The sequence below is a fragment of the Xenopus tropicalis genome, chromosome 3 (genome assembly GCF_000004195.4).
Source record: "Xenopus tropicalis strain Nigerian chromosome 3, UCB_Xtro_10.0, whole genome shotgun sequence".
Classification (NCBI taxonomy): domain Eukaryota; kingdom Metazoa; phylum Chordata; class Amphibia; order Anura; family Pipidae; genus Xenopus; species Xenopus tropicalis.
This window is the reverse complement of record NC_030679.2, coordinates 98,619,516-98,645,181: the sequence shown is the minus strand read 5'-3', so window position 1 is coordinate 98,645,181 and position 25,666 is coordinate 98,619,516. Positions and strand designations below refer to the sequence as shown.

The 25,666-nt window shown below is 38.6% G+C and overlaps 1 protein-coding gene across 2 annotated transcripts in view; it reads right to left on the bottom strand.

Moving 5' to 3' along the window:
• thsd4 (thrombospondin type 1 domain containing 4) overlaps positions 1-25,666 on the bottom strand; it is a 354,761-nt gene that overhangs the window by 8,552 nt on the left and 320,543 nt on the right. For both annotated transcript variants that reach the window (XM_018092415.2, XM_031899170.1), the window contains 6 exons: positions 16,192-16,367; positions 9,771-9,867; positions 7,552-7,773; positions 6,897-7,026; positions 3,319-3,523; positions 1,058-1,231 (listed from right to left, as the gene is read on the bottom strand). In XM_018092415.2, coding sequence (XP_017947904.2) covers positions 1,058-1,231; positions 3,319-3,523; positions 6,897-7,026; positions 7,552-7,773; positions 9,771-9,867; positions 16,192-16,367 — 1,004 coding nt within the window. The remainder of the gene's footprint in view (positions 1-1,057; positions 1,232-3,318; positions 3,524-6,896; positions 7,027-7,551; positions 7,774-9,770; positions 9,868-16,191; positions 16,368-25,666) is intronic.

Here is a 25,666-nt window from a genome sequence, read left to right as displayed (position 1 = left end):
GACCCATGCATCCACCTACACTTGCTCACACCTTACTCACCAATAAAAACTGCGTGACGATATCATTGTTGGAAATGATAATGGCCACAGCTTTATTTATAAATACAAACAGTGCAAATAGATTAAATACAAACTTGTAACATATTTAGTCATAACAATACATCAAATAATAAGTGCAAAACATTAGCAAACCGGAAACACTGACCCTGAGACCCTTGCCAGTCTGCCCTTCCACAACCACCCTGAGCCATGCTATCCTCCAGCCGCCAAATCCCTAGCTCAGAGGATAACCGCCGCCACTCCGGGACCTATCCGGTCCCCTCTCTCAATTAGCCATGTTCAGTACCCACCCAGCGCTTTATAGCGCACCTTTCTTATTCCATCCACCAATGGTCACCCACCTTAGGGGTTAGACCATCCACTCTACCTGATCTGGCATACCAGAACAAGCTTCCCTACCCGGCAGACTGACAAGGACCCGCCAAAGCTGTGACAACTACCATGACGCCGTTCGTCCGCGTCAGTATCCTGTTTCTCCCCCCCTTTCTAGCTAAATACTGTGTACCCCTAACCCTCCAGGCCACATGAGTGACAACTAGAAACATTAAGTAACCCAATAGAACCAACCCCCAGCTAAGGGAGGGTGGGTGGGGACCTTTCCTCTGCTGCTATCTTCCAAGATGGTGGATAGCCAGCCCTAACTACTCTCCTATATACCCTCTCCTCCCCCTTTCTTTCCCCCCCCCCCCCCTTTTGCCTTGAACTGACCTATCCCCGCTAGTGATGCAGGGCTGGGTCATGCAGCCCCTCCTCCGACTTTGCTGCTCCGGGGCTAACATTACAAAACTAAATATGAAAAAAATCTGTTTGCTTTTTTGAAAACCGTATTTCACTGCAGGATTCTGGAGGAGCTCTATTAACGGATGTATTTTGTAAAAAAAAAAAATATATTTTCCTGTGACAGAATCCCTTTAAAGAAAAAATGACAATATAGAAGGGTGATAAAAAAAAATACAACAAGCAGACAAATACAAGATAATAAAATAACAGATCGTACCCTGTCGCTCCATTCTGTAAGGAACCAACTCTTTGCACATGGACCCATGTCACAGTTCTCAATATCATCTGGACGTAGCTTCATGTTGCACTCCTCATCGTCAACAATATCCCCAATGTTACTAATGCACTTAACATCACGGGTCTTCTGTCCCACCCCGCAGGGCACTGAACACTAGAATAGACACCAACAACATGCTCAGGCCATTATAAAATCCAGAGGGACAACAATAGGATTGCTACATTATGATATGCATGATATGTACTTTACCATGTAAATAAGTATGGTGTACATACTTTATCAGGCAGGAAAAACCTTGCATTTATATAGAACTTTAATTATCCAGGGAACACATAGTTGATTCCCATGTAATGCCTCATATAGATATCAGCTGTGTCTTTAGTATGGAAAGCAAATTTTGTTTTTAACAAAATCACAGTTTATATTGTTGACAGCTGATCAGTGGCCTCAGAGAAAAGGGTCCTTAGCAAACCCCTGACCCTGTGCATATTCTATGAGGAAACACTGTAGACCACCTTAGTACAGAAAACAGATCAAAACTCATCTGCATTCTTAAGGGTAACAGTTCTGGCCCCTTCTTTGCCTTCCTTTTTTAGACAGTGTATGAGTGCAGAAAAGTTTGTTCACATCATAAGTTAAACCCTTCTGCTTAAGAATCTTGCACAAGTCATTTATTCCAGTGATTTTTTAGGGTGGCTTTTCGTGCATTCCACTGCATTGGGACTCATAAGTTAACATAGCCTATTCTTTCCTATTGTGCCTGTACCAATGGCACCATGCTGAAGGATTGCACATTGGTGAGGCATAGCATGCAGTGCTGTTTTCCTTTTTTATATCACTTATTAAATATACTTATTTACATCACTTATTAAATCTTTAGCATCTATTACATAGAATTGTTTTGAGATTACCTATAATTTATATCAGTCGAGTTGAGTTTATATGTCCTATTCACATAAGGGTAACATTTTTCACATAATAAGGCATTTATGTACCACTGGGAGAGTTTAAGTTTTTTTTTTATCAGGATGCCTATGCTAAAGGAAGATGAACAATGCCATTTAAAGTTCTGCCTCACTGTTATATGACACCATTTTGTCTCAAGCCCCACAGTAGCAGGCAGGGCTGAATAATGTGACTGGCCTAGTAAATGTCAGAGAAGATTCATGCATCTTTTCCACTACACTTTTCTCATCCTTGTGCTGACTTATTACCTACACACTTTCTGCAGAAGGAAAAGGCTTGCAAGCAAATCCAGACAAAATTGTGGAAGGCTCCACATAGGGCTACATAGATCATTCTGTTTAATCCATCCTTATCATCTCTTTAGAATAGAATAGAGTCAAACATACAAGTGTTCTTCATTGCATGCATTAGAGGATAGCAAAGATGTAGTCAGCAAAGCAAAATGTCAAGTACCACTCAGCTGGAATGATAACGGTTTTATTTTAATGACAATATTGGGAAATCATCTCAGACCTTCGGTATATATACCAGATGTCTATACCACACTTATAGCGCCAGTGAGAAATATTTATATTTAAATGGTATGTATTAAAGAATTTTTTTTTTTTACATTTAAAGTTTCTATTATGTGTTGATCAAACACCTACAAATTAACTGTTTCTTGGTATTAATTCTATAGTCCAGTAGACAGCCCTAATGGTTTTTGACCCCATATCTTCCTCTTTAAAGCTGGCCATTCCTGTACCAATAATATAGTACAATACTAAGTACATGGTCAGTCTATATATTGCAGCCTTTAAAATTGAAACCATTGTATTCTGCTGTGTAAATGGAAGCCTTTTTGCCATATTCAGTTTAATGGCTGCCCCCTTGGCTATATATATAGCGCAATGCAACGTTTAAGGGGAAATACCATTTGAGTGACATATGGTGTAAGAGCAGAATGCATTTTTCTGCTGTAATGTTACTTTGCAGAAATCAGGAGAGCTCCATGCCTGATAAATGAATTTCTTGTAATACAAATATCCAACTGTAGACCCATATAAATCGGCTCAAACTCATGCTCATCAGATGAAAGTCTGTACAAATACTGATTGAGTTAGGTAAGAAATGCCCTTAAGCAAGACTACATTGGGCCATGGATGGGGTATGTTGCAGATAGATCAGTACTGCCCCCAAAGCCAACTATGCACTCTCCTGAAGGCTCAAAACATGTTTCAGTTATTGACTTCAGACCATTAGTGTTACGCAATTTCTTTAATATTTTCACTTACAGGTGTCCAGTCTGTCCTTATTTGCCATTCACTGCAGATTTTTAGTTGGCACGTACTGGTGGTCTCTGGCTTCTCTAGGCTCTGGCAGCGGTGTGGCTGTACTGTTAGAGTGCGGTTAGCGTAGCTGTGTCTGCACAGGATTTGTCGGTGCTGCATTCCCAGACCACAGGTTTTACTGCATTCAGACCACTCTCCTATATCCCAGCTAAGAAACAAACACCCATGAAAAGCGTCAGTTGTTACATGCAAGAAAATAAAGTCACAATCTAAATCTCACAGAATGTTCAGCAATGCTTACTTTGTATTTCTCAAATAAACTCTGCACCAGGAGACATTGCCAGCATCTGCCATAAACAATCTCTTTTCCTTTCTTCTGAAAGGACCTACCCAGCTCTCCTAAGAGTACAATGGTGGACATGGCATTTGCCCTAGGCGAGTTCACCCTTACTGCCCAGCCAAGTGTTATGTCATTTGTATGGTGCATCAAATAGTTGTGTTGGTACACACTACAGATTGCTAGGATAAGCTAAGTGCTAAATAGAGCAGCACCTTTATGCAAATATTTAGGCAGATCTGCATTGCGCATGCAAGTTCAGTCAGAACAACTCCTTACATATAAACATGAATCAGAATGTCTGCAAGTGTCATTCAGAAATAGTAACTGCTAATTTGTATTGAGGACTAAAGGAAGTTCCATTGGGCATATATATGCTCACAGTATAAAATGAAATTTGTGTGCAAAAGTGAGGGATCACAAACTTAAGTACCAATGGTTACAATTTCTGCCCTTAAAAGACACTGGATTCATTTCCTAAATAAACACAGATTTGTGTGAGGCCTTGGGCAGTAATTACCAAGTATAAAATGTAGAAAGATTTCCTTACTTTACTTTCATTTTTTTATTATGCCGTAGAGAGTAATATTCTGAAACAATTTGCAACTGGTCTTTATGTTTTATTATTTGTGTATTTTTAATTATTTTTTTATTCAACAAGAATTTTAGCAGCTATATGGTTGCTAGGGTCCAAATTACCCTACTAACTAGGCAGCAGTTTAAGGGTAAGAACCCACGGAGCGGTTCATCTCTATGATCACGGGCAACAAACCGCTCTCAAAAGGCTTTCCACCAGCAACAATAGGAGTCACCAGTGGAAAGCCCTTTGCATTGCTTCGTTTTCCGAAACCAGGCAAAGTTGTCTGTAGGAGGAAACTTTACGCGACTTCAGATTAGTGAGGCAATGTGAAGGGCTTTCCACCGGCGACTCCTATTATTGCCGGTGGAAAGCCTTTTTGGAGTGGTTTGTCGCATGTGATCGTAGAGATCTATTGTGGGCGACACAACCGCTCCGTGAGTTCTAACCCTGAAGGAGAGTTAGGAGAAAACCGCACTAGCACGGGGAACCTGCAAGCGAGAGCCTCCTGTTCCTTCTTCTGTCTTCGCATGCTTGCGCATGAACAGTAGGGAGAAAAGCCGGCTTTTTCATCTCCTGCGCATGCGCCAGCCCAGGGATTCCGAAAGGAAGAAGGAAGCGGAATCACTCGCTGCAGCTCCCCTGGGCTGGTGTGGTTTTCTCCTAACAGAGGCACCAGCCCGGGGTAAAGGTAAGCGATTAAAGTCACTGGGGGTGCCTAACATTTGGCACTTTAAAAAGTTCCTAAGAACTGGGCATTCCATAACATACTAAAAAATTACTTAAAGGTGAATCGCCCCTTTAAATTATCAATAATAACAGTGTTTTTAGGAGAGTCTGTAGAATAGGATTATGTTGATAAAATACCCAGGCTTTTAATTTATCCCTAATGGCATAGAAGAAAGCAGTACATTTCTAGAATCACATTGTACAAACTGTCATCACAATTCTAAGTGCTCTGCTGCAAACTACAGCACGCCAAAGATTTATATCCTGTGGTAAAACACAGAGAGTACGCCAGTTTTTAACATCTCAAGTAAAACACCAAAGCAGAAGTGACGGTGCAGAGGCCATGCTTTGCTTCAAGCCAGAGAGAAGAACTTCTCATGTTATTAATAAAAGGTGGAAATAAGCAATCTGTATTATGCACAAAGTGTGTGGCTCTGAGGGAACCTGGTAGATCTGAGAAGCAGAACCGCCTGCAAGAACAAAGATAAATGGCTCTTTTTATTGTTACTTTTTTTTTTTAACATTAATCAGTACATGAAGGGAAGTGATTGAGGCCATATGTTCTACTGGGATTACAGATACGGACTGACAGGTTCAACCCTTTGTAGCTGTGTGGGGCGTTAGAGGGGGTGGCTGATATCAATTGAATCTGTTCTGCAGCCACCATTCAGTTTTGTGTTCAAATACAAGACATGTATAGATTAGCTAGGGTATTATCTATATAGCACTAGCACATTGCGAAATGTATTGAGCCCTTCATGTTTTTCCTGCTGCTTTGTTAATGCCTATTATCAGATATATGATGCATTTTAAACTTAGATGGATTTTAATCCAAATATTAGTGTACATATTAAATGGGATGTTCACCTTCAGACAATAGTCCAAATTTGAACAGCCCCTTTAGAAAAAAAAAAACATTTTTGTAAATCATCTTTATCGTTTAAAAACCTACAGACCAGGATCAGTGCTGCTAAATCTCTCTCTCTCCTCTGTTTTCTGCACCCTCTTTGGAAGGGATCACCCACATCAAACTAAAGGTGGCCATGCACAGGCCAAATTCAGCTGCCGATTCAGGTCCTTCAGACCGGTTCAGCAACTTATCTAACAATCTATGGTACCCCTAACAGGCCTACCTGACTGACATCTGGCCTAAAATTGGGCAGATCTTGATCGGACAGGTTTGGTCTATTGTATTGGTGACCGCATTGGCTTGTCGAATCGGTCCTCGGTCTGACGGTGTCTATGCCTGCCGTTTTAATTCAATTGTTGAATAATTGAATTAGCCAGATATTACCCACCTTAAATGGGCATATCTGGTATAGGTAGGAGATCCGTTCGTTTGGCAATGTGTATGGCCAACTGGCCATTCTGCCTAAACAGAAAATTCACACTGAACTGAGTACTGTGCATGCCTTCCCTCTCCTGCTTGGGTTGCTTGAGGGCTAGATGAAGCAAGGGTTTCAATTAACCTTTCATTGCTAGTACAGGTATGGGACCTGTTATCCAGAATGCTTGGGACCTTGGGTTTTCCCGATAAGGGATCTTTCCATAATTTTGATTTCCATAACACCATAACAAGTCTTTCAAAAATCATTTAAATATTAAATAAACCCAATAGACTTGTTAATTATATCTTAGTTGGGATCAAGTACAAGGTTCTACTTTATTATTACAGAGAAAAGGGAAATCATTTTTAAAAATTTGAAATATTTGCTTATAATGGAGTCTATGGCAGATGGCCTTTCTGTAATTCGGAACTTTCTGGATAACGGGTTTTCGGATAAGGGATCCCGTACCTCTATAGGTGAACAGTCAGGTGGGCCAACATGGCTCAAGGCATCAGTATTAGTTAGGGCACATTTTAACAAAGCAGGGAGAATAGCCGACTAAACCTGTGAGCAAAAAGCACAGCAAAACACTAACTATGAGCAAACTTACAAGGCTGGGCAAGGAAAGAGATTGCAAGGCTCCTCTTCTGCACTTGGTTTGGCACTGGCATCACAGAAACCATCTGCTGTCTCTTCATGTGTATTTCTGTTTACACAGCGAAACACTGGGTAGCGGGACCCTAAAACAAGGACAATCCTGCTGAGATCCCCCATATTATTTTTTTAGATATCACAACATTTAGCATGATCTTTCATTTATTTTACTTAACAAGAACTTTACATTCAGTGATAAAATGCTATTTTAAATGTTCTTCTGACCTGTAAGTGATTAGTTATGAGGTGAGCAGGTGCCTTATTCACAAGCCACTTGGATGCAATAAACCATAACCAAGCAAAGTATAGAACCAACTCCATAAGGAACAGGTGCCACAAACACTATCACTTTTATATTGGAAAGTTCATACATCCAGCATTAAATGCCTTTCCAATAGATAATTCAATGGCTTAAACTAGGCAAGTGATGCAAATCATGCCCCTAAACAGAAATCATTTCTTAAAGTGTATGGAGTATATTCTCTCACTATCTAGTCTCTATTTCATAACGTGTAATATAAACATTCAGAGAATCAACATAGTTTCTCATTGTTTAGAGCCTTTTATATTTTTATAAATATATTGTACTATATATTTTTAACCCACCTCACCTTTCCCACACGTAGTTGAACATTCCGTTGACCCCACTTGTTTCCAGTTGAAGTCTCGGCTTCGCCTGGGTGGTTGTAATGGAAGTACTTGGTTATCTGGCTGATGTGAAGGATATCTCCCAGGATGTCTACCAGGAAAAGATTCAGTGTCTATTTCACTAAAGGAATCTCCATTTTCAGTAGGGTCTGAGGTTTCTTCTAACTGGCCATTAAATGGTTCAACTGGATTCAAAAATGAAACAACGCAAAAAGAAATTGCATTCATGGTACATTTTACCAAACAGCAAAAAGGATGTTAATTTAATTCTGTCACTTTTCTATTTTTGTCACTTATTCTCATTGTCTATGGTGAAGAGAGCATGAGGTATAGCACCACTTCATCATTATTAGAGGGGAACTCCACCCAAACACAACTCAAGTTTTTGAAAAGTAAATATACAATATGCAATTTACATCAATTAAAAAATATGCAGCATTTTCATGATTTTAAAGTTTGGAACAGTTACCTAAGCCTGGCCCCCTGTTCTGCTGATCTGGCTGACTACTTTGAGACTCAAAAAAATATGTATCAGTAGTTGACTGTGCTCAGCCTGCCTTCATCCTGCATCCTCCCAATCCCACAACCCCCTGCACATGCCATGTCAATAGGAAAAGGAACATCACAGTGTAACACATTGTGGGTTATGTAGTTCATGCATGCTGTCTGTAAGCTGTGGAGAAGTTGTTACAATTTGTAACATCAGTGTTTTAGTCCCTCCTGCCCTGTCAGGATTTCAAATGATGCAGAAAGAGAAGAACTGCTTTGCCGCTGGATTTCAGCATATAAAATTGTATTTATTCATACTTTTTGAAGGAACAGATTACAGTAAAAGTAATATTAGGGGTTTCTGTGTTGTGTGGAGTTCTTAAACAAATTTTGCTTTGGAAGTGTTCCCCTTTAACAACACCAAATTATTTTCAATGCATCATAATCCATGACCCAGGCATCATCCACAGCATCCTCACGCTAACACTCTCTAACCAATAAAATGCGTGACAATATCACCTTTGGAATGATACTGGCCACAGCTTTATTAATTTCCAATACAATTCCAAGCACATAACAATTGAGTAAAATACAATATCATAATTTACATAATTTATAACCAAACATATTAAACATTGTAAATATTATATAACATATATAACATATAACATCATGTAACATCCATATAACTTGAACCCCTGTCAGTCTGCCCCTCCTTACCTGAAGCACTATCCTCCAGCCGTAAAGCCTCCTAGCCCAGAGGATAGGCCCGCCAACCTTACTTACAAAAGAGACTCCACCTTACCTGGAGCCCCCCGCCATCACCTTTTAATATTTCACCCGTAATCCATCTGCAACAATGGCCACCCACCTTAGGGGTTAAACCATCCCACCAAGGTAAGCCTCTCTTACCGGCCCAAATATTTACCCGGCAGACTGACAAGGGCCCGCCTCTTGCTGTGACGAATATCCTTCTGAATTTTAAGCCTCCAATTTACCTATGTCCCCAATTCAACTAACTAATTATAACTCGTGTACCCCAGCCCTCATTGGCCACATTTGTGACAACTAAAAATTAACAAACCCTTACTTAATTCCACCCCCTTCTAGGGAGGGCGGGTGGGGATCTTAGCTTTACCGCCTGCTTCCACAAAATGGTTGCAGGTTCCCCTTGCCTAGCTCTAAAGATGGCCCCACTACTCCTCCCCCCAGGCTTAACCCTTCCCCTTAAATCGAAACACCTATGGGGCTCCAGCTAGGGATGAGCCTGGGTCATGGTGCCCCTCCTCCGAGCTGGGCTGTTATCCGTGGCTTACTTATTTACTAATTCAGTTTTGTGATGAGGCACATCATATAAATTAGCTAAGAATGAAACAGATGACACAATATATTAAGTGTTCTTGTTAATGGACAAGGAGAGGCTAATACACAATTGGGTGCCAATATTTTAGACACCCACCTGTGTACTGGGCTGCAGGGTATAAGGTATTGCTTTATAATCACTGTGGAAAATGATATCATTAAAAAAAAAAAAAAAGATTTATGTATACAGGAGACTATAGAAAATAGCTGTTGTATTTCTGGATAATAGGTTTCCTAATAACAGATCCAGGATGTATAGACACAACCAAGTAATATTCAAGAGCTTGAGATACTACGATATATTCTGAATGGAAACTAAATAAGGAATTACCTGGTCGTCGATGAGGAGGTAGCTGAGGGCTGATGGCATTTTCTGCTGGAATAACATACTCATAATGAATTCCAGGGTTTGGCTGCTGATGTATCATCTAATAGAGGAAGGAAAAAATAAAAAGTGTTGATTCTCTCAAAATAAATGAGTACTGTACTTCCTAAACATATAGTGCCACTAGGTAGCCCAGTGCAAACATGACCCTGCAATATATTGCTGGGCACAAGGGACAAGAATGTGTTTGTCAGTGTCAGCTTTTTTTTTTTTTTTTTGTGGCGAAACCTAGCGAAAATTTTTGCACATCATTACTTACAATTATAGCCATGCAGAAATCGTTGCAATGTAACCATGTCCTATGAGCTTCTTATTTGCTGTGGCCAGGATTCGGAGGTCCATTATATTAAAGTTTGTAATGTAATAAGAAACCCAGATTAAATGTACCATCTCCCATAGACTCCATTATAGGCAAATAAGTTTAATTTGTAAAAATGATTTCCTTTTTTCTCTGTAATAATAAAACATTACCTTGTACTTGATCCCAACTAAGATACAATTAACCCATTAGCGGGAAAACCATCCGATGAGGTTTGTTTAAACAACAGTTTTTCAGTACATTTAAGGAATGGAGATCTAAGTTATGGAAAGTTTCCTTATCCGGAAGCCTCCAATCCCAAGCATTCTGGATAACAGGTCTTATACCTGTATTTCTGAATCACTGTTCATTTTTTAACTTCCCTGTGCCACATCTTTTTTATCATTAGCAAACCGATATACATTTAGACCCTGAGATGTATACTATATGGTCAAAAGAATCCTGATGTTGCATGACTAGATTACATGTCATCAGTTAGATCACTTAGGGGCATAATTATTATAGTGTGTAAGCCAACATAACCATAATGTTCCCCACAGCATCTAATCAGATCTTTGCTTTTGTTTACTACCTTGTAGGTGATTGTCAAATTCTAATTACTGATTGGTTGCTATGGGCAACATCCCCAGTGATGTTGGCTTACACACTGTAATAAATATACCCCTCACTGTTGAGTTGCAAACTGTCCACAGAAGCAATGTGAGCAAAAACTATACATAAGGAGTGTGGGGTTTTTATGGGTTATTAGAGAAAAACAGATCTTAAAGGAGAAAGAAAGGTAAAAACTAAGTAAGCTTTATCAGAAAGGTCTATATAAATACAGCCATAAGCACTCACATCTTTCAAAAGGAACACAGGATTTTGTTTCTTTTTTTTTGTGTACACATGTTCTTCAGTGTCAGACTTCCTGATCTCAGAAAATATTTTCAGGGCACGAGTCTGCTCAGTTTCTGCTCCTCTCTCCCTCTCCCCTCCCAACTCTGTGTAATCTGAGCTACCAACGGCTACAGCTGCTGCAGGAAGCTAGGGGGACCAAACTAAAATGGCAGCTGCTACCTAAAACACAGAGAGCTTCTAGGGCTCTTTACTCTGGTATAGAAAAGCTTTCTTTAGAATAAATATAGCGCTCTAGGTGGAACTAATGTAGTTAATCTATTGCCAATAAAATGCAAAAATGCCTTTCCTTCTCCTTTAATTCACCATGAGCAAAGTCAAGTGTCCATGTTCAGACTAGTGACTGGTGGTGCTCCCTGGGCAGATGGCACAACCACTTCTGTTTATCTTTGCCAGCAGGTTTGCATGTACTACTCATTTTGATTTGTTGTTGTTATCTATGAACAGACCCAGCTCAGCCCTGCAGAGATTGGTTAAAGTTTAATCAATACCGCCGTGGCTGACCTGCAGAAGATAGTATAGAAGCAAAATGAGTAGTAGCTGGGACATGTCAACTAAAACAAAGGCTGTACCTTCGGAGTTGACACATTTTCAAGGTCCCTGGGCTGTGCACATGTGGATCAGAAACAGGTCAGAAGTGACAGGCCGCCTTTGAGCAGTCTGAATGTGATCATGGCATGCAGAGCATAAAAAAAAGCAAAGATGAAAAAATAAAGAGCTCAGGGGCAAAAGTCAAAAAGAGAAACAGAAGACATAATGGGTAAAAAGGGAAACATAAAATAGGGATGAAAGGGAAACATCAGCCCTGCAACCTCATTAATGCCTTTGCGGCTGAATGAAAGCAAATCTACCAAAAATGTTCCATTATCTTGTAGAAGACTTCCCAGCAGAGAAAGGGCCCTTACAGTAGCAGGGGGAAGAACTTCATATTAATACCCTTAGTTTAAGAATGAGTTGTTGGACAGGCATGATTCTGGACACTGTAGTATATTACCTGTATACATTAAAGTATTACACAAAGCACGCCCACACACCCACTCAGGTATTTTGCCTCCAGATTCCAAAAAATATATCACACAGCAATAGGTTTGTATGTAAAATAGATCCTGTGGAAGGATATGGAATAAGCACTTTAAACGTAGGAAGTCACTCAGCCACAGAACAATCAACTTTTGTTTGTTTTTGTTTACATTAATAACATATGTCCTGTAAGCACATTCCTAATTGCATGTTAAGGACAATCATTTCTTAGATAAATATTACAGGGAGCAGGAGAAGTAATGCAATTTAGACACCTAGAAACTTAAGACACATTCATTTGAATACATGATTAATTCATTCAAAAAATAGCAAACTTCCCATGGTCTGCCGAGCTCAGTACTTTTAGGTTTATATGAAACCTGATGTTTTGACTGCTATGGTGCTGTCGTGGGGGAACCATGACGGTGAGAACATTCTCCTTGCCTGCCTTTTTAATCTTATTCAAATGAGCTTTCAGTGTATCCTCAGAATTGTTTACAATGCACCACATGCATTATCTATGCACTGTGTATAAAAGGTTTAAAAAAGATTCAAGTTGGATAGATGGTGAAAGGGAGTCAGGATTGTAGAATTATATACAAAATATTCAAACTTGAATCAAGCATCGAGCACAAGGTGCCACATTCTTGCCTTTCTTTAGCTCTATCTGTGTAAAGCAATGAGAAACCTGAATACTAGATTGTGACAGCCTCAGAAACAGTTAATAAATATCCTACATCCTATGTTTTATGTATAAACACATTTATTACATCTATTGTTTAAATATGCAATTGTGCCTCAAATGCTTATTTACTTTACTTATTTAATAATAAGACACTGCTTTGTAACAGATGGGAACTAACCCAGCATAAATATTTGCTGATAACTATAGTTATAGTACATTACTATAGTAGAGAACTATAGTAGATTTTTTCGTAGGATCTTTCATAGCTTTTGTAGAAATCTTATCTGGAAAACCCCATGTCTTAAACATTCCATATAATAGATCCTATCACTGTATGTGTGTCTTGGCCACTCTATCCTATAACAAGCATATTCTATAGAGGAATGCTGTTACAGAGTCTTTCATGTGAGGCATGGCTACTGTACCCAACTGCAACTTCATTCCTTGATAGACAAGGTTTTAGACAGGAAGATTAACAAGAGAATAACATCTGAAGTAAAGAACAATATGTTTTGTGCCTGATTATTTAAAAAGATAAAGTTGCCTTCCTTTAGTAATGTTCATATTTTAATTTTTTTTCTATTTTTTGGGATTGATTGCAATTTTTTTCATGAAAAAATTAATTTTTTCACCATTGATTTATGATGCTTCAAAACTGTGGCAAATGCAAAAGTAAAAATACACCAACTAAAAGCTGTTGAGGTCATGTAGAAGTCAATGGCATCTGTGCTTGACTCCAACCAAAAGATTTTTCCTTGCTTTGTGGTTTTAGATGTTTTAGGACTTTTTTTGTTGCTGATTGAACAACACACAATATTCATGGATTTTACGTTTCTCATTTTTTTTCATTCATGTTTTTTTTAAAAGGCAGCCTTAATAAATCACTTGGCATTTGTGGTTTCAAAAACCTCTAAAACCACGAAAACGAGAATGTTGATAAATGGGCCTCCCCTTGTAGGCAAAAGCTATTCTTTAAATCATAATGCTTGGGAATTGTTTTTCCTGTAATTTGAAGCAATGTAGGATACCGTACAGCATGTTTTTATTAAAATAAATCAAACTGATAACAGCTGCTTTGGAAGGTAGGATCTTAATGATGTATACATTGGCTTCAAAAGCTGTCTATGCAACAAGAATTGTCACAGCCTAATAGTAATGAACAGTCTTCTGTAAAAAATGAAAGTACATTTGGCCCTTATAACATTCATGTGTTCCTTGATTACTGAACAATAGTGGGCCAAGGGAGAGCAGAAAAATGATGGATCATCTAGAAAGCCAAGTGGCATAATTTTTTTTTCCTTTTTAGAATTCAGTCTGGAAAAACAATGGGGGCTACTGGTCACTGAATGATTGCTTCACTTCCCTTTCAAGACATTCTTGGGGAGGTGAGTGAAGATTTCCATTAGAGCTTGCAGCAGCATGCAGTCAATGTGCCCTTGCTATAACTCTCTATAAGTCAGCTATTTACTAATGCTACTGCACATATTTATTCCGTGATCCCATAACATGCCCTAAACATTAACAGATTTATTACTGCAGTTTACATGCTGGTTACATACATGTGTGCAGAACTGAGCCGAGATTTATATTTGCAGGACAGATTATAGCCAAAGGGCATAAGAACTCACTAATTAGTATAACCCACTCAGGCTATCTTATCTGTATTATTTATAATATACCTTCTGGAAATACCTCTTAAAAGCTATTTTAAAATATCATCAGACAAACTGAGTTATAGTTGTCCTCTTTGGCTTCTGCATCTTTTACAGATGACATAACCTATTTGTTCAGTATTTTGGCAACAGCTAAAACAACTGGATGATTTTATTTTAATCTGTAAAGATCATTTTGCTACCAACTTGTTAGTAGAATGTTTCAACTGAATAATTCCATGCTACGACTCCCTTTCCATAAGTTGGGGCACTGTCTAAAATATACATAAAAACAGAATGAGATGATTTGCAAATTATTTAGGCCCTAAATTTAATTGCAGATAGTAAAAAGACAACATAGCAAATGTTCATTGCTTTCTGAGAAATATATGCTTATTTTAAATTTCATGCCCACCACACATTTTTAAAAAGTTGGGATGGGCAACAAAAGACTAGAAAACTTGTTTAATGCTAAAAAGAGTGGGTCGCAGAGAGGCTGGGTCTTTCAGAAGTAAAGATGGGGATAGGTACAGCAAATATTGTGCTGCAAAAATTGCAACAATTCCTCAATGTAAAATTGAAAAGAATGTGGTGATTTCATTACCTGCAATACATAATATCATTAAAAGATTTAGGGAATCTGGAGAAATCTCTGTATGCAAGGGACAAGGCTGAAAGCCAATAATGAATGGCTGTGATCTTTGGGCCCACAAGCAGCCCTGCATTAAATATAGACACAATTTTGTATGGGCTCAGGAATAGGTCTGGAAACCACTACCTGCAAGCACAAGTTCATTGCTGCATCTACAGATGCAAGTTAAAACTCTACCATGCAAAGAATAAACCAAATATAAACATAATCCATAAACATTGATACCTTCTCTGGGCCCAAGCTCATTTAAGATAGACTGAGGTATAGTAAAAAAAACTGTCCTGTGGTCTGACCAATTAGAATTTGAAATTCATTTAAGAAAACCTTGGAAGCAGTGTCCTCTGGGATAAAGAGGATAAGAACCATCAAGCAGTTATTGATGCACAGACCAGTATTCCCGATTGAACGCACAAGTGCACTGATGTATATACTGTTTTTGGAGCAACATATGCTGCCATCCAGGCAACATCTTCAGGGAAGGCCTTGCTTATGTCAGCAAGACAATGCCAATCCTCATTCTGCAGCATGGCTCCATGGTAAAAGAGTGCAGGTGCTAAACTGGCCCCTGCCTGCAATCCCAAACTGTCATACAATGAAAACAGTTGCCACGTTATGAAATTATAAATATTACAAAAAAGACCCTGAATTGTTGAGAAGCAGTTCAGGCAAGAAGGGGGAAACATTGGTTGCTTTACCAGTTCCCAAATGCCTCACTTTTTTAAAATATATTGATGGCATCAAATTCAAAGCACAGGAGAGTGAAAAAGCCATATGTTTTCACTGTACTGCGCATGTGCAAGTGGGGCAAAGAAAGAAGGAACGCTCTTCCTCTTCAGCTAAATGATTACAATCACTGGGGGTGCCTAACATGTTGGCACCCCCTAGTAATTGTACCTTTCCTTCTCTCCTTCTAATAATATCAAATATTATTTGTTTTTGAGAACTAAGAGTGAGCTATTTAAAGTGTAGATACATTTCCATAATTTGTTCTACATACCTAAGATACATTAGTATTACCTGATCATATTCCCTCAATAATAGATACAATGCATGGCTCAAATTATTTAGCACTGTACAATATGACTGCCACATTATACCTAGTATTGTCATTATGCTAAAATATCACATGTACTGCTTGTACTTACATAAACATCAAGAACCTCATTTGTGGGGCCTTCAGCTAAAAATGATTCGCCTGCAGTGCTTGAAATTTCATTCGGTCTCTTATATGTGAACATGGTTCCACCTCCTTCATATCTGCCAGGTCTGTCAATTGCCCAGTTTCCATTGATGATTGATCTGCCCGATCGACTGCGTAGGGCTAACACACAAACAGATAAAAGCAGGTTAAGTCTATGCAAAAACATTTTCTTCATTAGTCATAACTGCCTCAGGATGACAAAAACTACTCTACAATAACTCTACTACTCAATTACTCTGCTAGTTATGCTTGGGATATTGCAGGAATATTAACAAATAATAATAAATAATTCATTTTGTTCCATCATGAAAAATGTGTCCTTTTTGAACCACAAAAACACTACACTGTAGCACATAAATGGGCATTTTGTGTTGCTCTAGGCACAAATTACAAATCTATAAACACATAAAAACTAAGAGTTGTGTATGCCATTGCTAGCATACTTAGCTTGGTTTGGGTGTAATGTTCATATGAAAATATTCCCTCTATAAGCCTGCAAGGGAATAATGTATCAAATAAACAGTTTTGCTTGCAGCAGTCATCTTATTTATCTTATTGTGTGTAGTAAGGTTTTAAACTGTGATAGAATCAGCATTCTTGGTTCTTTTTGGCTGGGCCCTCCCTGCTCACCAAGACAACTCTACTGTCTCTGTGTTTCTGTTTATTCACAGTAAGAAAATGGGAAGGACATTAGAACACTAGAAACTGTCACTCTAGTTAATTACTACAGTCCTTTATAATTTTCCCACTGAGTATGTATGATAGAGTCCCTACCCATCTGACCCATTTCCTCTAGCTGGAGGAACAAGGCAAGGATGCCCACTCTCCCCAATGTTGTTTATATTAGCACTAGAACCATTGGCATCTTATATCCAAAACAGCATTAATATAAGTGGCCTCTCTCTGACTCACACACATCATAAAATGTGTATACATGCCAGTGATATACTCATGTTGATTACCAAACCCATCACAACTCTTAACCTTAAAGGACATGTAAAGCCTACATTTGCCTACAGTGTATATCAGTTGGGCACATCTCCCCCACCCAAATGGCATCATTAAATTTGCAAACAGCATACACACACAGACCCTTATTCAGCATACATTTAATCAAGAATACAGGCTTACACAGGCAGAACTGTCTCTGATAAAAGTTCTGCTTTTTTTTAGCTGAGCTCAGGAGAGTTGGTTGGGAGAAAAAAATTGAAACAGACAGCTAGAGCTGAGTTTCTATGGGAACCAGCAATGCCATCTCTTCACTGGCTGCTAGACTGGAGGGTGTGTTTAGTAATCTGAGTTTAGAACAACTGAGCATGCCCACAAGCCAACAGCCAAACCAAATTCCTGAGGGAGGGGGCAGAGTGGGTTACAGGAGGAGAAGGAAATCTAAGTGATTAAGGGGATGTTGCAGCCTTACTATTAACCTCTGGACAACCAGTGTGGCAGGTATTGAAAGATTTCAAAGAGGCTGTTTTGTGTGTGGGGTTTACATGTCCTTTAACACATTACAATGCCAAATCCTAAACTTTATCTGGCACTCCAAGAGTGTCTAATTTAATTATGATAACGCCTAATCCTAAAGGTGATTTGGGTGTCCCACACCTCACTAAATATGAAAAAACCTAGGATGTTAGTTGGATGAACAAAAATGGCATAAAATATGGAATTCAGTAGCCCATCGCTCCATCAATACTTCATTATTCTTCTGGCTACAGGTATACTAAGATGGTCTCATCCAGAATACACAAGATAAATGTTTTAGGGGATGTGGTGAGGAGGGTACGGCCTACCATACATGGTGCTGCATGTTACTAAGGGCCTACCTCAGGTATTGCATGATTCACTGTGCACACAAACAAACCAAGGGCACATGTACATGTTAGGTCACATCAGCCAGTTAATGGACAAAGTTCAATCTTCTACTCCAATGCTTCTTCCTGTTACAGTTAGAGCTGCATTATTTTCTTTGAGGGAGCACCCAGCCCATCACAAAATTGTGGCTCAAGGTAAAAGATGTAAAGGGCAATATTTACTGGTATACTCTGTTGGTTACATATCCATTCTGGGGGTATAGTTTTCCTTTAAGACTTACATGGCAGTTAAAGTTGCAGATCATTAGGCTGAGATCCCTATTAGCAGTATCGTCTCCAGGAAGATTTAGCCAGCAATGGCCACAAGACACAGCTACCATTTATTTGTGCCCCAGTACATTGATGAGTATTTCTCATATTCCTTAGCAAAGTTTTGGAGCAGCTTGGCCTTTTGCAAGCTTGATGAAGGAACAAGCTTTACGTCGGTATCTAAATTCTGTGATTATGCCAAAGTGAAAATTAAAGGAGCATTATGAAGACTGAGTATGCTGCACTAAGGCATGCTCTTCCTTTCATTTTTTTTTTCTACCACACATGTATTTTATACCTGTTCTCAATTTAAATAGTTTCCCTATCGGCAATGCTCTATAAATAATCTTTCATACATGCAGGTTATTTAACGTGACAGAACACAAGTTATGCCAGATTACACGTGCTGCAGATCTTCGGCAGATGGAGAAAACCTGTTTCCAACTGCCCCTATGCATTACTGTACGCTGGAAAGTAAATACCTGGGAGTGCCTGCAGAACAGTCCCAAGGAATGGAAACTATTACACAGATTTTTGTATCAAGGTTACAGTGAGTTTGACAATTATTATGCATTTTCAATTGCACCACACAAAAAGAACAAACAAGAAATGGATGGGAAAGCTTTCCTATGGTATTATACATTTTGCATATGTGTCAAATCAGTTTCCACAACACTTTGTTTCAAAATGCCCCTTTTCTCTTGATAACATAGAAACATATACCAAAAAACTAACAAAAATAGCAATAAATTAAGCCTATACAAAAGTATTTCTATAGTATTTCTTTCTGTTTTGCATTTGTTTCCACACAGTAAATTCTTGGCTCCTTCATGATTAAGCATATGGCAAGATGGTTTAAATAAGAAATATGGTTTAAATGAGATCTTTGCCCATAATCTGTTTTTTTATGTATTTTTGAAGGTTGTTTAGAATTACATTTTCTTTCATTGCACAAAATGTGTCTGTGTTGGGATTAAAGCTGGCCATACACGCACCGATAATATTCGGTGTGTGTATGGCAAGTCGTTGAGTCGGCCGATATCGCAGGAGGCTGCCGATATTGGTTGACTCGCCGATCGGGCCGGTTTAAAGATTTTGATCGGGCACCATAGAAGGTGCCTGAGCAAAATCTGTCTTCGGGGCTGAATCAGCAGAAGGAGGTAGAAATCCTAATGTTTCTACCTCCTTATCTGGCATTTCAGCCCTGAACGGTTAGTGGCGGATTGTACGATGGTCGCACGAAAGATCTAAAATCGCCACGTGTGGCCACCTTAAGTTCGCTGTAGTATCTATTTATGGTCATCAGAGAGAAGTGTGGTACAGGTATGGGACCTGTTATCCAGAATGTTTGGGACCTGTAATTTTCCAGATAAGGGATTTTTTTGTAATTTAGATCTCCATACCTTAAGGCTGCTAAAAATAAAAACATGAAATAAACCCAAAATAATTTATTTTGCCACCACTATGGATTTATGCAGCTTTTTGTTTACCATCAAGTACAAAGTTGGAGGTCCCCCAGTCTCTGTCAAAGGAAAAAGATTACTTTGAAAAGAAAAAAGGAAGGGTAGAAATACTGAAGGTCTCTTTGGCTGATGTAATATAGTGAAAAGTACTAAAGACAAGGGGTCAGTATCGGGGCACAGATTGGTAGCCAGGCCCGCTACCATTATGGCAAATTCTATGAAGCATGTCTTTGAGTGCAAGATTTAGACACAGGTCAGCTAGATGAGCAGATTGGGCTACACCAAGAATATTAGAATATTAGAGTCAGAACCTTAACAGGCACTGTGTCAGTATAGAGACTGGGCTGGGTTTACGGAGATCCCTAAAAACCACTTTGTGTGTGTTTGCTGGATTGGACAGCCCTTAAGGACAGGAAAGTATCCTTGAAACAGAATACAGCTGAGGGTTCCCCAGGCTGCCCCCCCACCCCAAATATAACACCATGGCCCCCCTCCGTTACCCCAGCCCAAGTTAAAGTTGCCATAAACTTGATGAACCACTGGTGCCCAGATTATTGACTGTGTGTCCACTAAATACATTTTTAAGGTGTACATGGAAAATGTGTATTAAATTTTTGTTCAGTTCTTTTAATGACAAAGGAAAATGTAATCCATGAAGGGTTTATTTAGTAGTAAATGGCCTAGACATATTTATACTGCTATGTGTTACATTTATAGAGTCAATGAGGCATAGCGTTATACTGTTAGGCAGAAATTACACACTGCTGAATGAATTTAGAGAGAATTGACACATGCCCCAGGTGCTCTACAGAGGGCACAAATCCAAGGAAAGTGCACCTTTCACATCTGGTAATTATTGCAGAAATCCTGGATTGCACATTGATTCACTTTTACCTTGCTTTGAAATGTTGTTCATAGAGGTGATGTTTAATTATGTGCAGAAAGAATATAAGTAAAGCATTAAATGCTTAAATATTTCCTGTCTTGAGTTAAAGGGACATTTTACATTTACATTTTACAGCATGCTGTACAGTCCAAAATACCAAGAAATCAGTACAATATAATAGAAAGATGTTTTCAATAAAAACACTTTTTTTTTTTGTATCAAGTCCCTGTGTGTGCGGCACTCTTTCTATTATATTTTTGTTTTTGACCTGCACTAAGGGCATTTGGACTTGTATAGGGTGTGCTTCTCCCTGTGTACTATATATATATATATATATATATATATATAGTATAAAAAAGACCAGCAACTCCGGGATTTCTTGTGAAAAATCAAAACATATATTCAAAGTAGCATAAACAGCCTAAACATAAACCCTTTACCGAGCACCCAAGGTATGTTATGTAGTGGTGTGCCATCCTTTGTGTATATATATACACATATATATCCAAATGGTGTCCGCACTCCAAGGCTCAATATTCTGCGGGGTGCTAGCCAAAATTATGTCTGTATAGAAAATTTTTTATTGTAGATATATTGTTAAAACCAACGTTTCGGTCCTCATTAGGACCTTTCTCAAGGATTATCCTTGAGAAAGGTCCTAATGAGGACCGAAACGTTGGTTTTAACAATATATCTACAATAAAAAATTTTTTTGATAAAACATTGAAGGGTGTGCTGGCCACAGATGATTATTTTCTATATATATATATATATAATGTACAAAAAATGCTGGAAAGCCGCACACCATGAGGTTATGTTGATACCTGGGTGCCTGTGCAACGGATAAGTATATAGGCAGGAGTGACGGCACACACAGGATTTCCACAAAGGAGTAACAGGATCAAAAATATTCATACATATATAAATATGTATATATCATTGGAGTTAGAAATTACAATAATAGAAATAAACAATTTTAACTAGGCTTTCTGGATATATAGGTCTTTGTAAAATATGGCCCATGGCACTTTCTGTTCTGCTGCTGAGAGTCCATCTACTGAATAGCTGGATTTGCCATTAATATGTATCCAGTTATGTGCCTTTATATGGAATAATGCCTGTAAGAGTAGCTAGACATGCCTGCTGGGACTGCCCCCCGTTCTACATCTCTATTTTTGCTATCTACATATGGTTCCCATTTATCTTTATTTTATCTCATCTGAATCCAAGTTATGCGAATTAAATAATTTCATTTATGAGGAAAGACGGCTTGCATCAGAAAAAATGCATTTTATTATTTACTAGAAGTCAGGATTAAATCAAAACAGGGGCCTTGGGCCTTGGTGGACCCCCTTCAGCTCAGCAACCCCCAGCTGGTTTTCAGCATCAGGGCCATGTTCCTGATGGACTCTACATTGGCTAATACCATTGTTTGCATGTGCAGATTATCTATTATGAGGTGAGCCCTACGCAAAAGCTTATTGCAGCCAGTGGTTAATGTGCTACAGATGGATGACACAATGTTAGAGACTGTACTTATTGGGCCTCTTATCATTGCAGAAGCAACATCTACCTACAAAACCACACAGTATGTTGTGCTTATTAAATGCCTTACACAGATCTATTGCATCTAGGTTTCTAATTCCAATGTGCATATGCCAGTCACAAAGCAGCCTTTACAAGGGGCATGGCACAGACATGAAGTGGGATTCCCCTGAGAATTGCATCTGGGCTCTCTAAATTGAATTTCATATTTAAAGGGTATATACACCGATTGTGGCATAGTTCATTTATCATGAGCACAGGTGCACAGGATTTACTAACTAATTACAAGTTTTGTACCTGATATTTCAGGAGTAATCTCTGTTGATGCACAAGTGCCAATAGTGTAGATTATAAAAATATTAAAAAACTGATAATTAAAATACTACTCAAGTGTAATTAAAAAAAAAACCATATCAGGCACATAGCTTTTTCCCAGTGTGCAGGTAACAGTTTGCTGGATCAGGTTAAATAGCAAGTGGACATTAATTAGCATACTTATCAGGGTTTATCTTGAGCATTAATAAACTGGAATTTTGAGTAAAAAATACTGCATTTAGGAAGAAAAACATGGCAGAATGCAGCTATATTTTTGCAGCTCTCTTTTGTTGGTAAATGAGGCCCAGTGTATATTTTTTAAAAATGTGTAACTTACAGCACTACCGAGGTATATAGATTTTGTGGTAGTAAATTAGTTGCAGAAACCTTTGACACGCCGGGGATTTATAACCATGCTTCCAAAGACACTTGATGATTTTCACTCCATTCAGAATTATGAGACTCGGCCGTGGTTAAGCTCAGGGAAGTGTGCTGAACAGAGGCCCTAACACTTTTGTTGCCCTAGAAGCAGCATTTAAAAACTCTTTGCCCAAGAGCACAATAAAAATGTGCTGAATAAAAGCCGTGCATAGAGTTTCCATTCGCAAAAGCCAAATGCTGCCGAGACCATGAATGTAATGAATATTATTTTAAGCTTAAGACAAAGATTTATATCTATGATGTCAGAATATGCTGGGATGAAAATTATAAAAGTAATGGAAAATGTCTGCCATGAAAAACACTGAGGAAAGGTTCCATTTATCTTGTAAAATCACACTGTTCATATTGCAGCTCCAAAGCCACATGTGGTTTATCAAAAGCTGCAACTATAGTCTGTTTCTGCGCACTGCTTTATACGGCTATGCGGTTTGTATGATCATCTTCACAGCAGTCGCTCTGCAGGCATAGTAAGTGCTGAAATATTATTGAGTTAGGCCTCCATTTTCTTTAACATTTGAGGAGGAGCACCTTGTATGGCACCCAGAAATAGCATGGGATTTTTTCTTAAGTTATAATTGCTGCATATCACAAGTTTTTTTGCTATAGTGAGTGGAAACACATCACAAACTCAGAAATCACATGGGACTCAAGAAATGCCATACCTCTGTATCCTAGCAACCAGCATACAAAAGAGAGGGAATTGATCAAAGCACATTCCCGGGTCCCCTCTTTCACTAGTACATATACTTGCACAGATACTAAAACAGGAGATTTTAGTTCCAAAGCTATAATCATATAATTACAAAGCCACGTCAAAGTACAGATGGAGCCAAGTTCCTTTACCATGTTGTTGCGTTATGCCTCTTTCCAGTTAACGGAGAAAAAAATAGTTTGATAGCATTTTGTATTATGGTTTTTCCAGCAAGTCTTTACACTTTAGCACCATCTAGAGGAAGGATTTAACACTCATAAAATGGTGTCTGGATATGGTGAGACAATGTGAAAACGTAATCCTAACTATTTACCGCCGGTAATAAATTTTAAAGGATGGCACCTCCCTGCATGGTAGCATTACTTGGGATAAGTGTCTACTGACCAGGGCCTTGGTTTTGGGCACAGGGCTTAGTCCTCCCCTGTCATTAGCTTTTATACAAGAAACATTGCCAAGATCAATGAATTGGTTTTACAAGTTTATTCCATCCCCTCTTGCAGCTTTTAAAGCTATGAGCCTGCCCAGGCAAAGACCACTGTTTAAAAGGGACAGGTGTGGGGATGCTACAGCCTCATGGAAGTTTGTCCATTCTTTATGCAGAATAACTCTGCTAAATAACGGAAGTACAGAAGTAAAAAGTGGTCTTATGCCTTTTGGTCCAGCCAATGGACAGTCTGTGTCAATATATATATATGGATAAATGTTATTTGCATGCCAGTAGCCTATCATACCTACCAATGGTAGTGTAGACAGCAGTCCTTATACATGAACTGTCAAAGGGGTTGGTTATTTTTACACAGATCTATGGTGTATCAGAGAATAACTGAGCATTTTATTCTGAAATGTTGTCAGGTATGGATGAAAACATCCACCAATTAAGAGGGATTATGTTGGTTTAATGGTAAAAAGAAATCTCTGGTGCATGTTAATTGTTTTCTTAATCGGTAATAAATGAGGAAAAACATTGGATTTCATGGAGTATGGCTTTGGATAGTTTGTATACTGGGGGTAATGGCAAAGCACAATACCTTGTCTTTGTAAACACGAGCCTGTATATTTTTGTTCTTCTGTATGTGCAGACCAGCATAAAGAATGCTTCTACTTTGCCCAGTAGGTAGTTGTAACTACAAATAGCACAAAAGTATCCCCTTAACATTTCTTTTCTCTAGGTTACAAAAAAAGTATTCATTAGTCACAGAACAAGTCACGAGTTGCTAGGGAACACAAAATGCCATATAGGTTATAAAATCTATGGCCCGGACTATCGGCTCTGTAGATTTTAAGATCTGTGGCATGCAAATGATTTCTGAAAAAAAGGCTCCATGAATTTAAAGCATTCACATAGGGACTGTACAGCAAGATTGACTTGCTTCACTAACAACAGTATAATAAAAAGAAAATAGCTGGAAATAAACACAGAGAAAGTTATGGTATCTGAGGTGTATTCATTAAGTGCATTTGGTTTTATTGCTGAAAGTGAAAGGCTGCTTGTTATGATAAATAGTCTTCCAAGGATATTTACAAAACTAGCAACAGGGGGAAATATATGTAGAACCACAATCTGAAATGTGATGCACTAGGCATTTCATTCTTAAATTATTACTGGATCTAAGCTCCTTTGACTCCGCAGTAACCTGAACGAGTACACTTCAGCAAACTTTCCTAATGCATTTGCTAGAAAGGAAATTGAATACTTCATTCCATTCTGCTCGGAAACCTTGTCCTCATTTATCTTCCCTATGGAAGCAGTGCTGCTTTTGGAATGGCTTGGAAAGTTGATGATGCATTATTTTTGATGGTGCACTTTGCAGCGTCAGGGATTTTATGTTATTATTCTTTGCATAATTCATTTGCATATATATCTCTATTATTTAATTATCGATGTGCCTGGCAAAGCTTGCTGATTTGTTTAATCTTGATTATGCATGTTATAT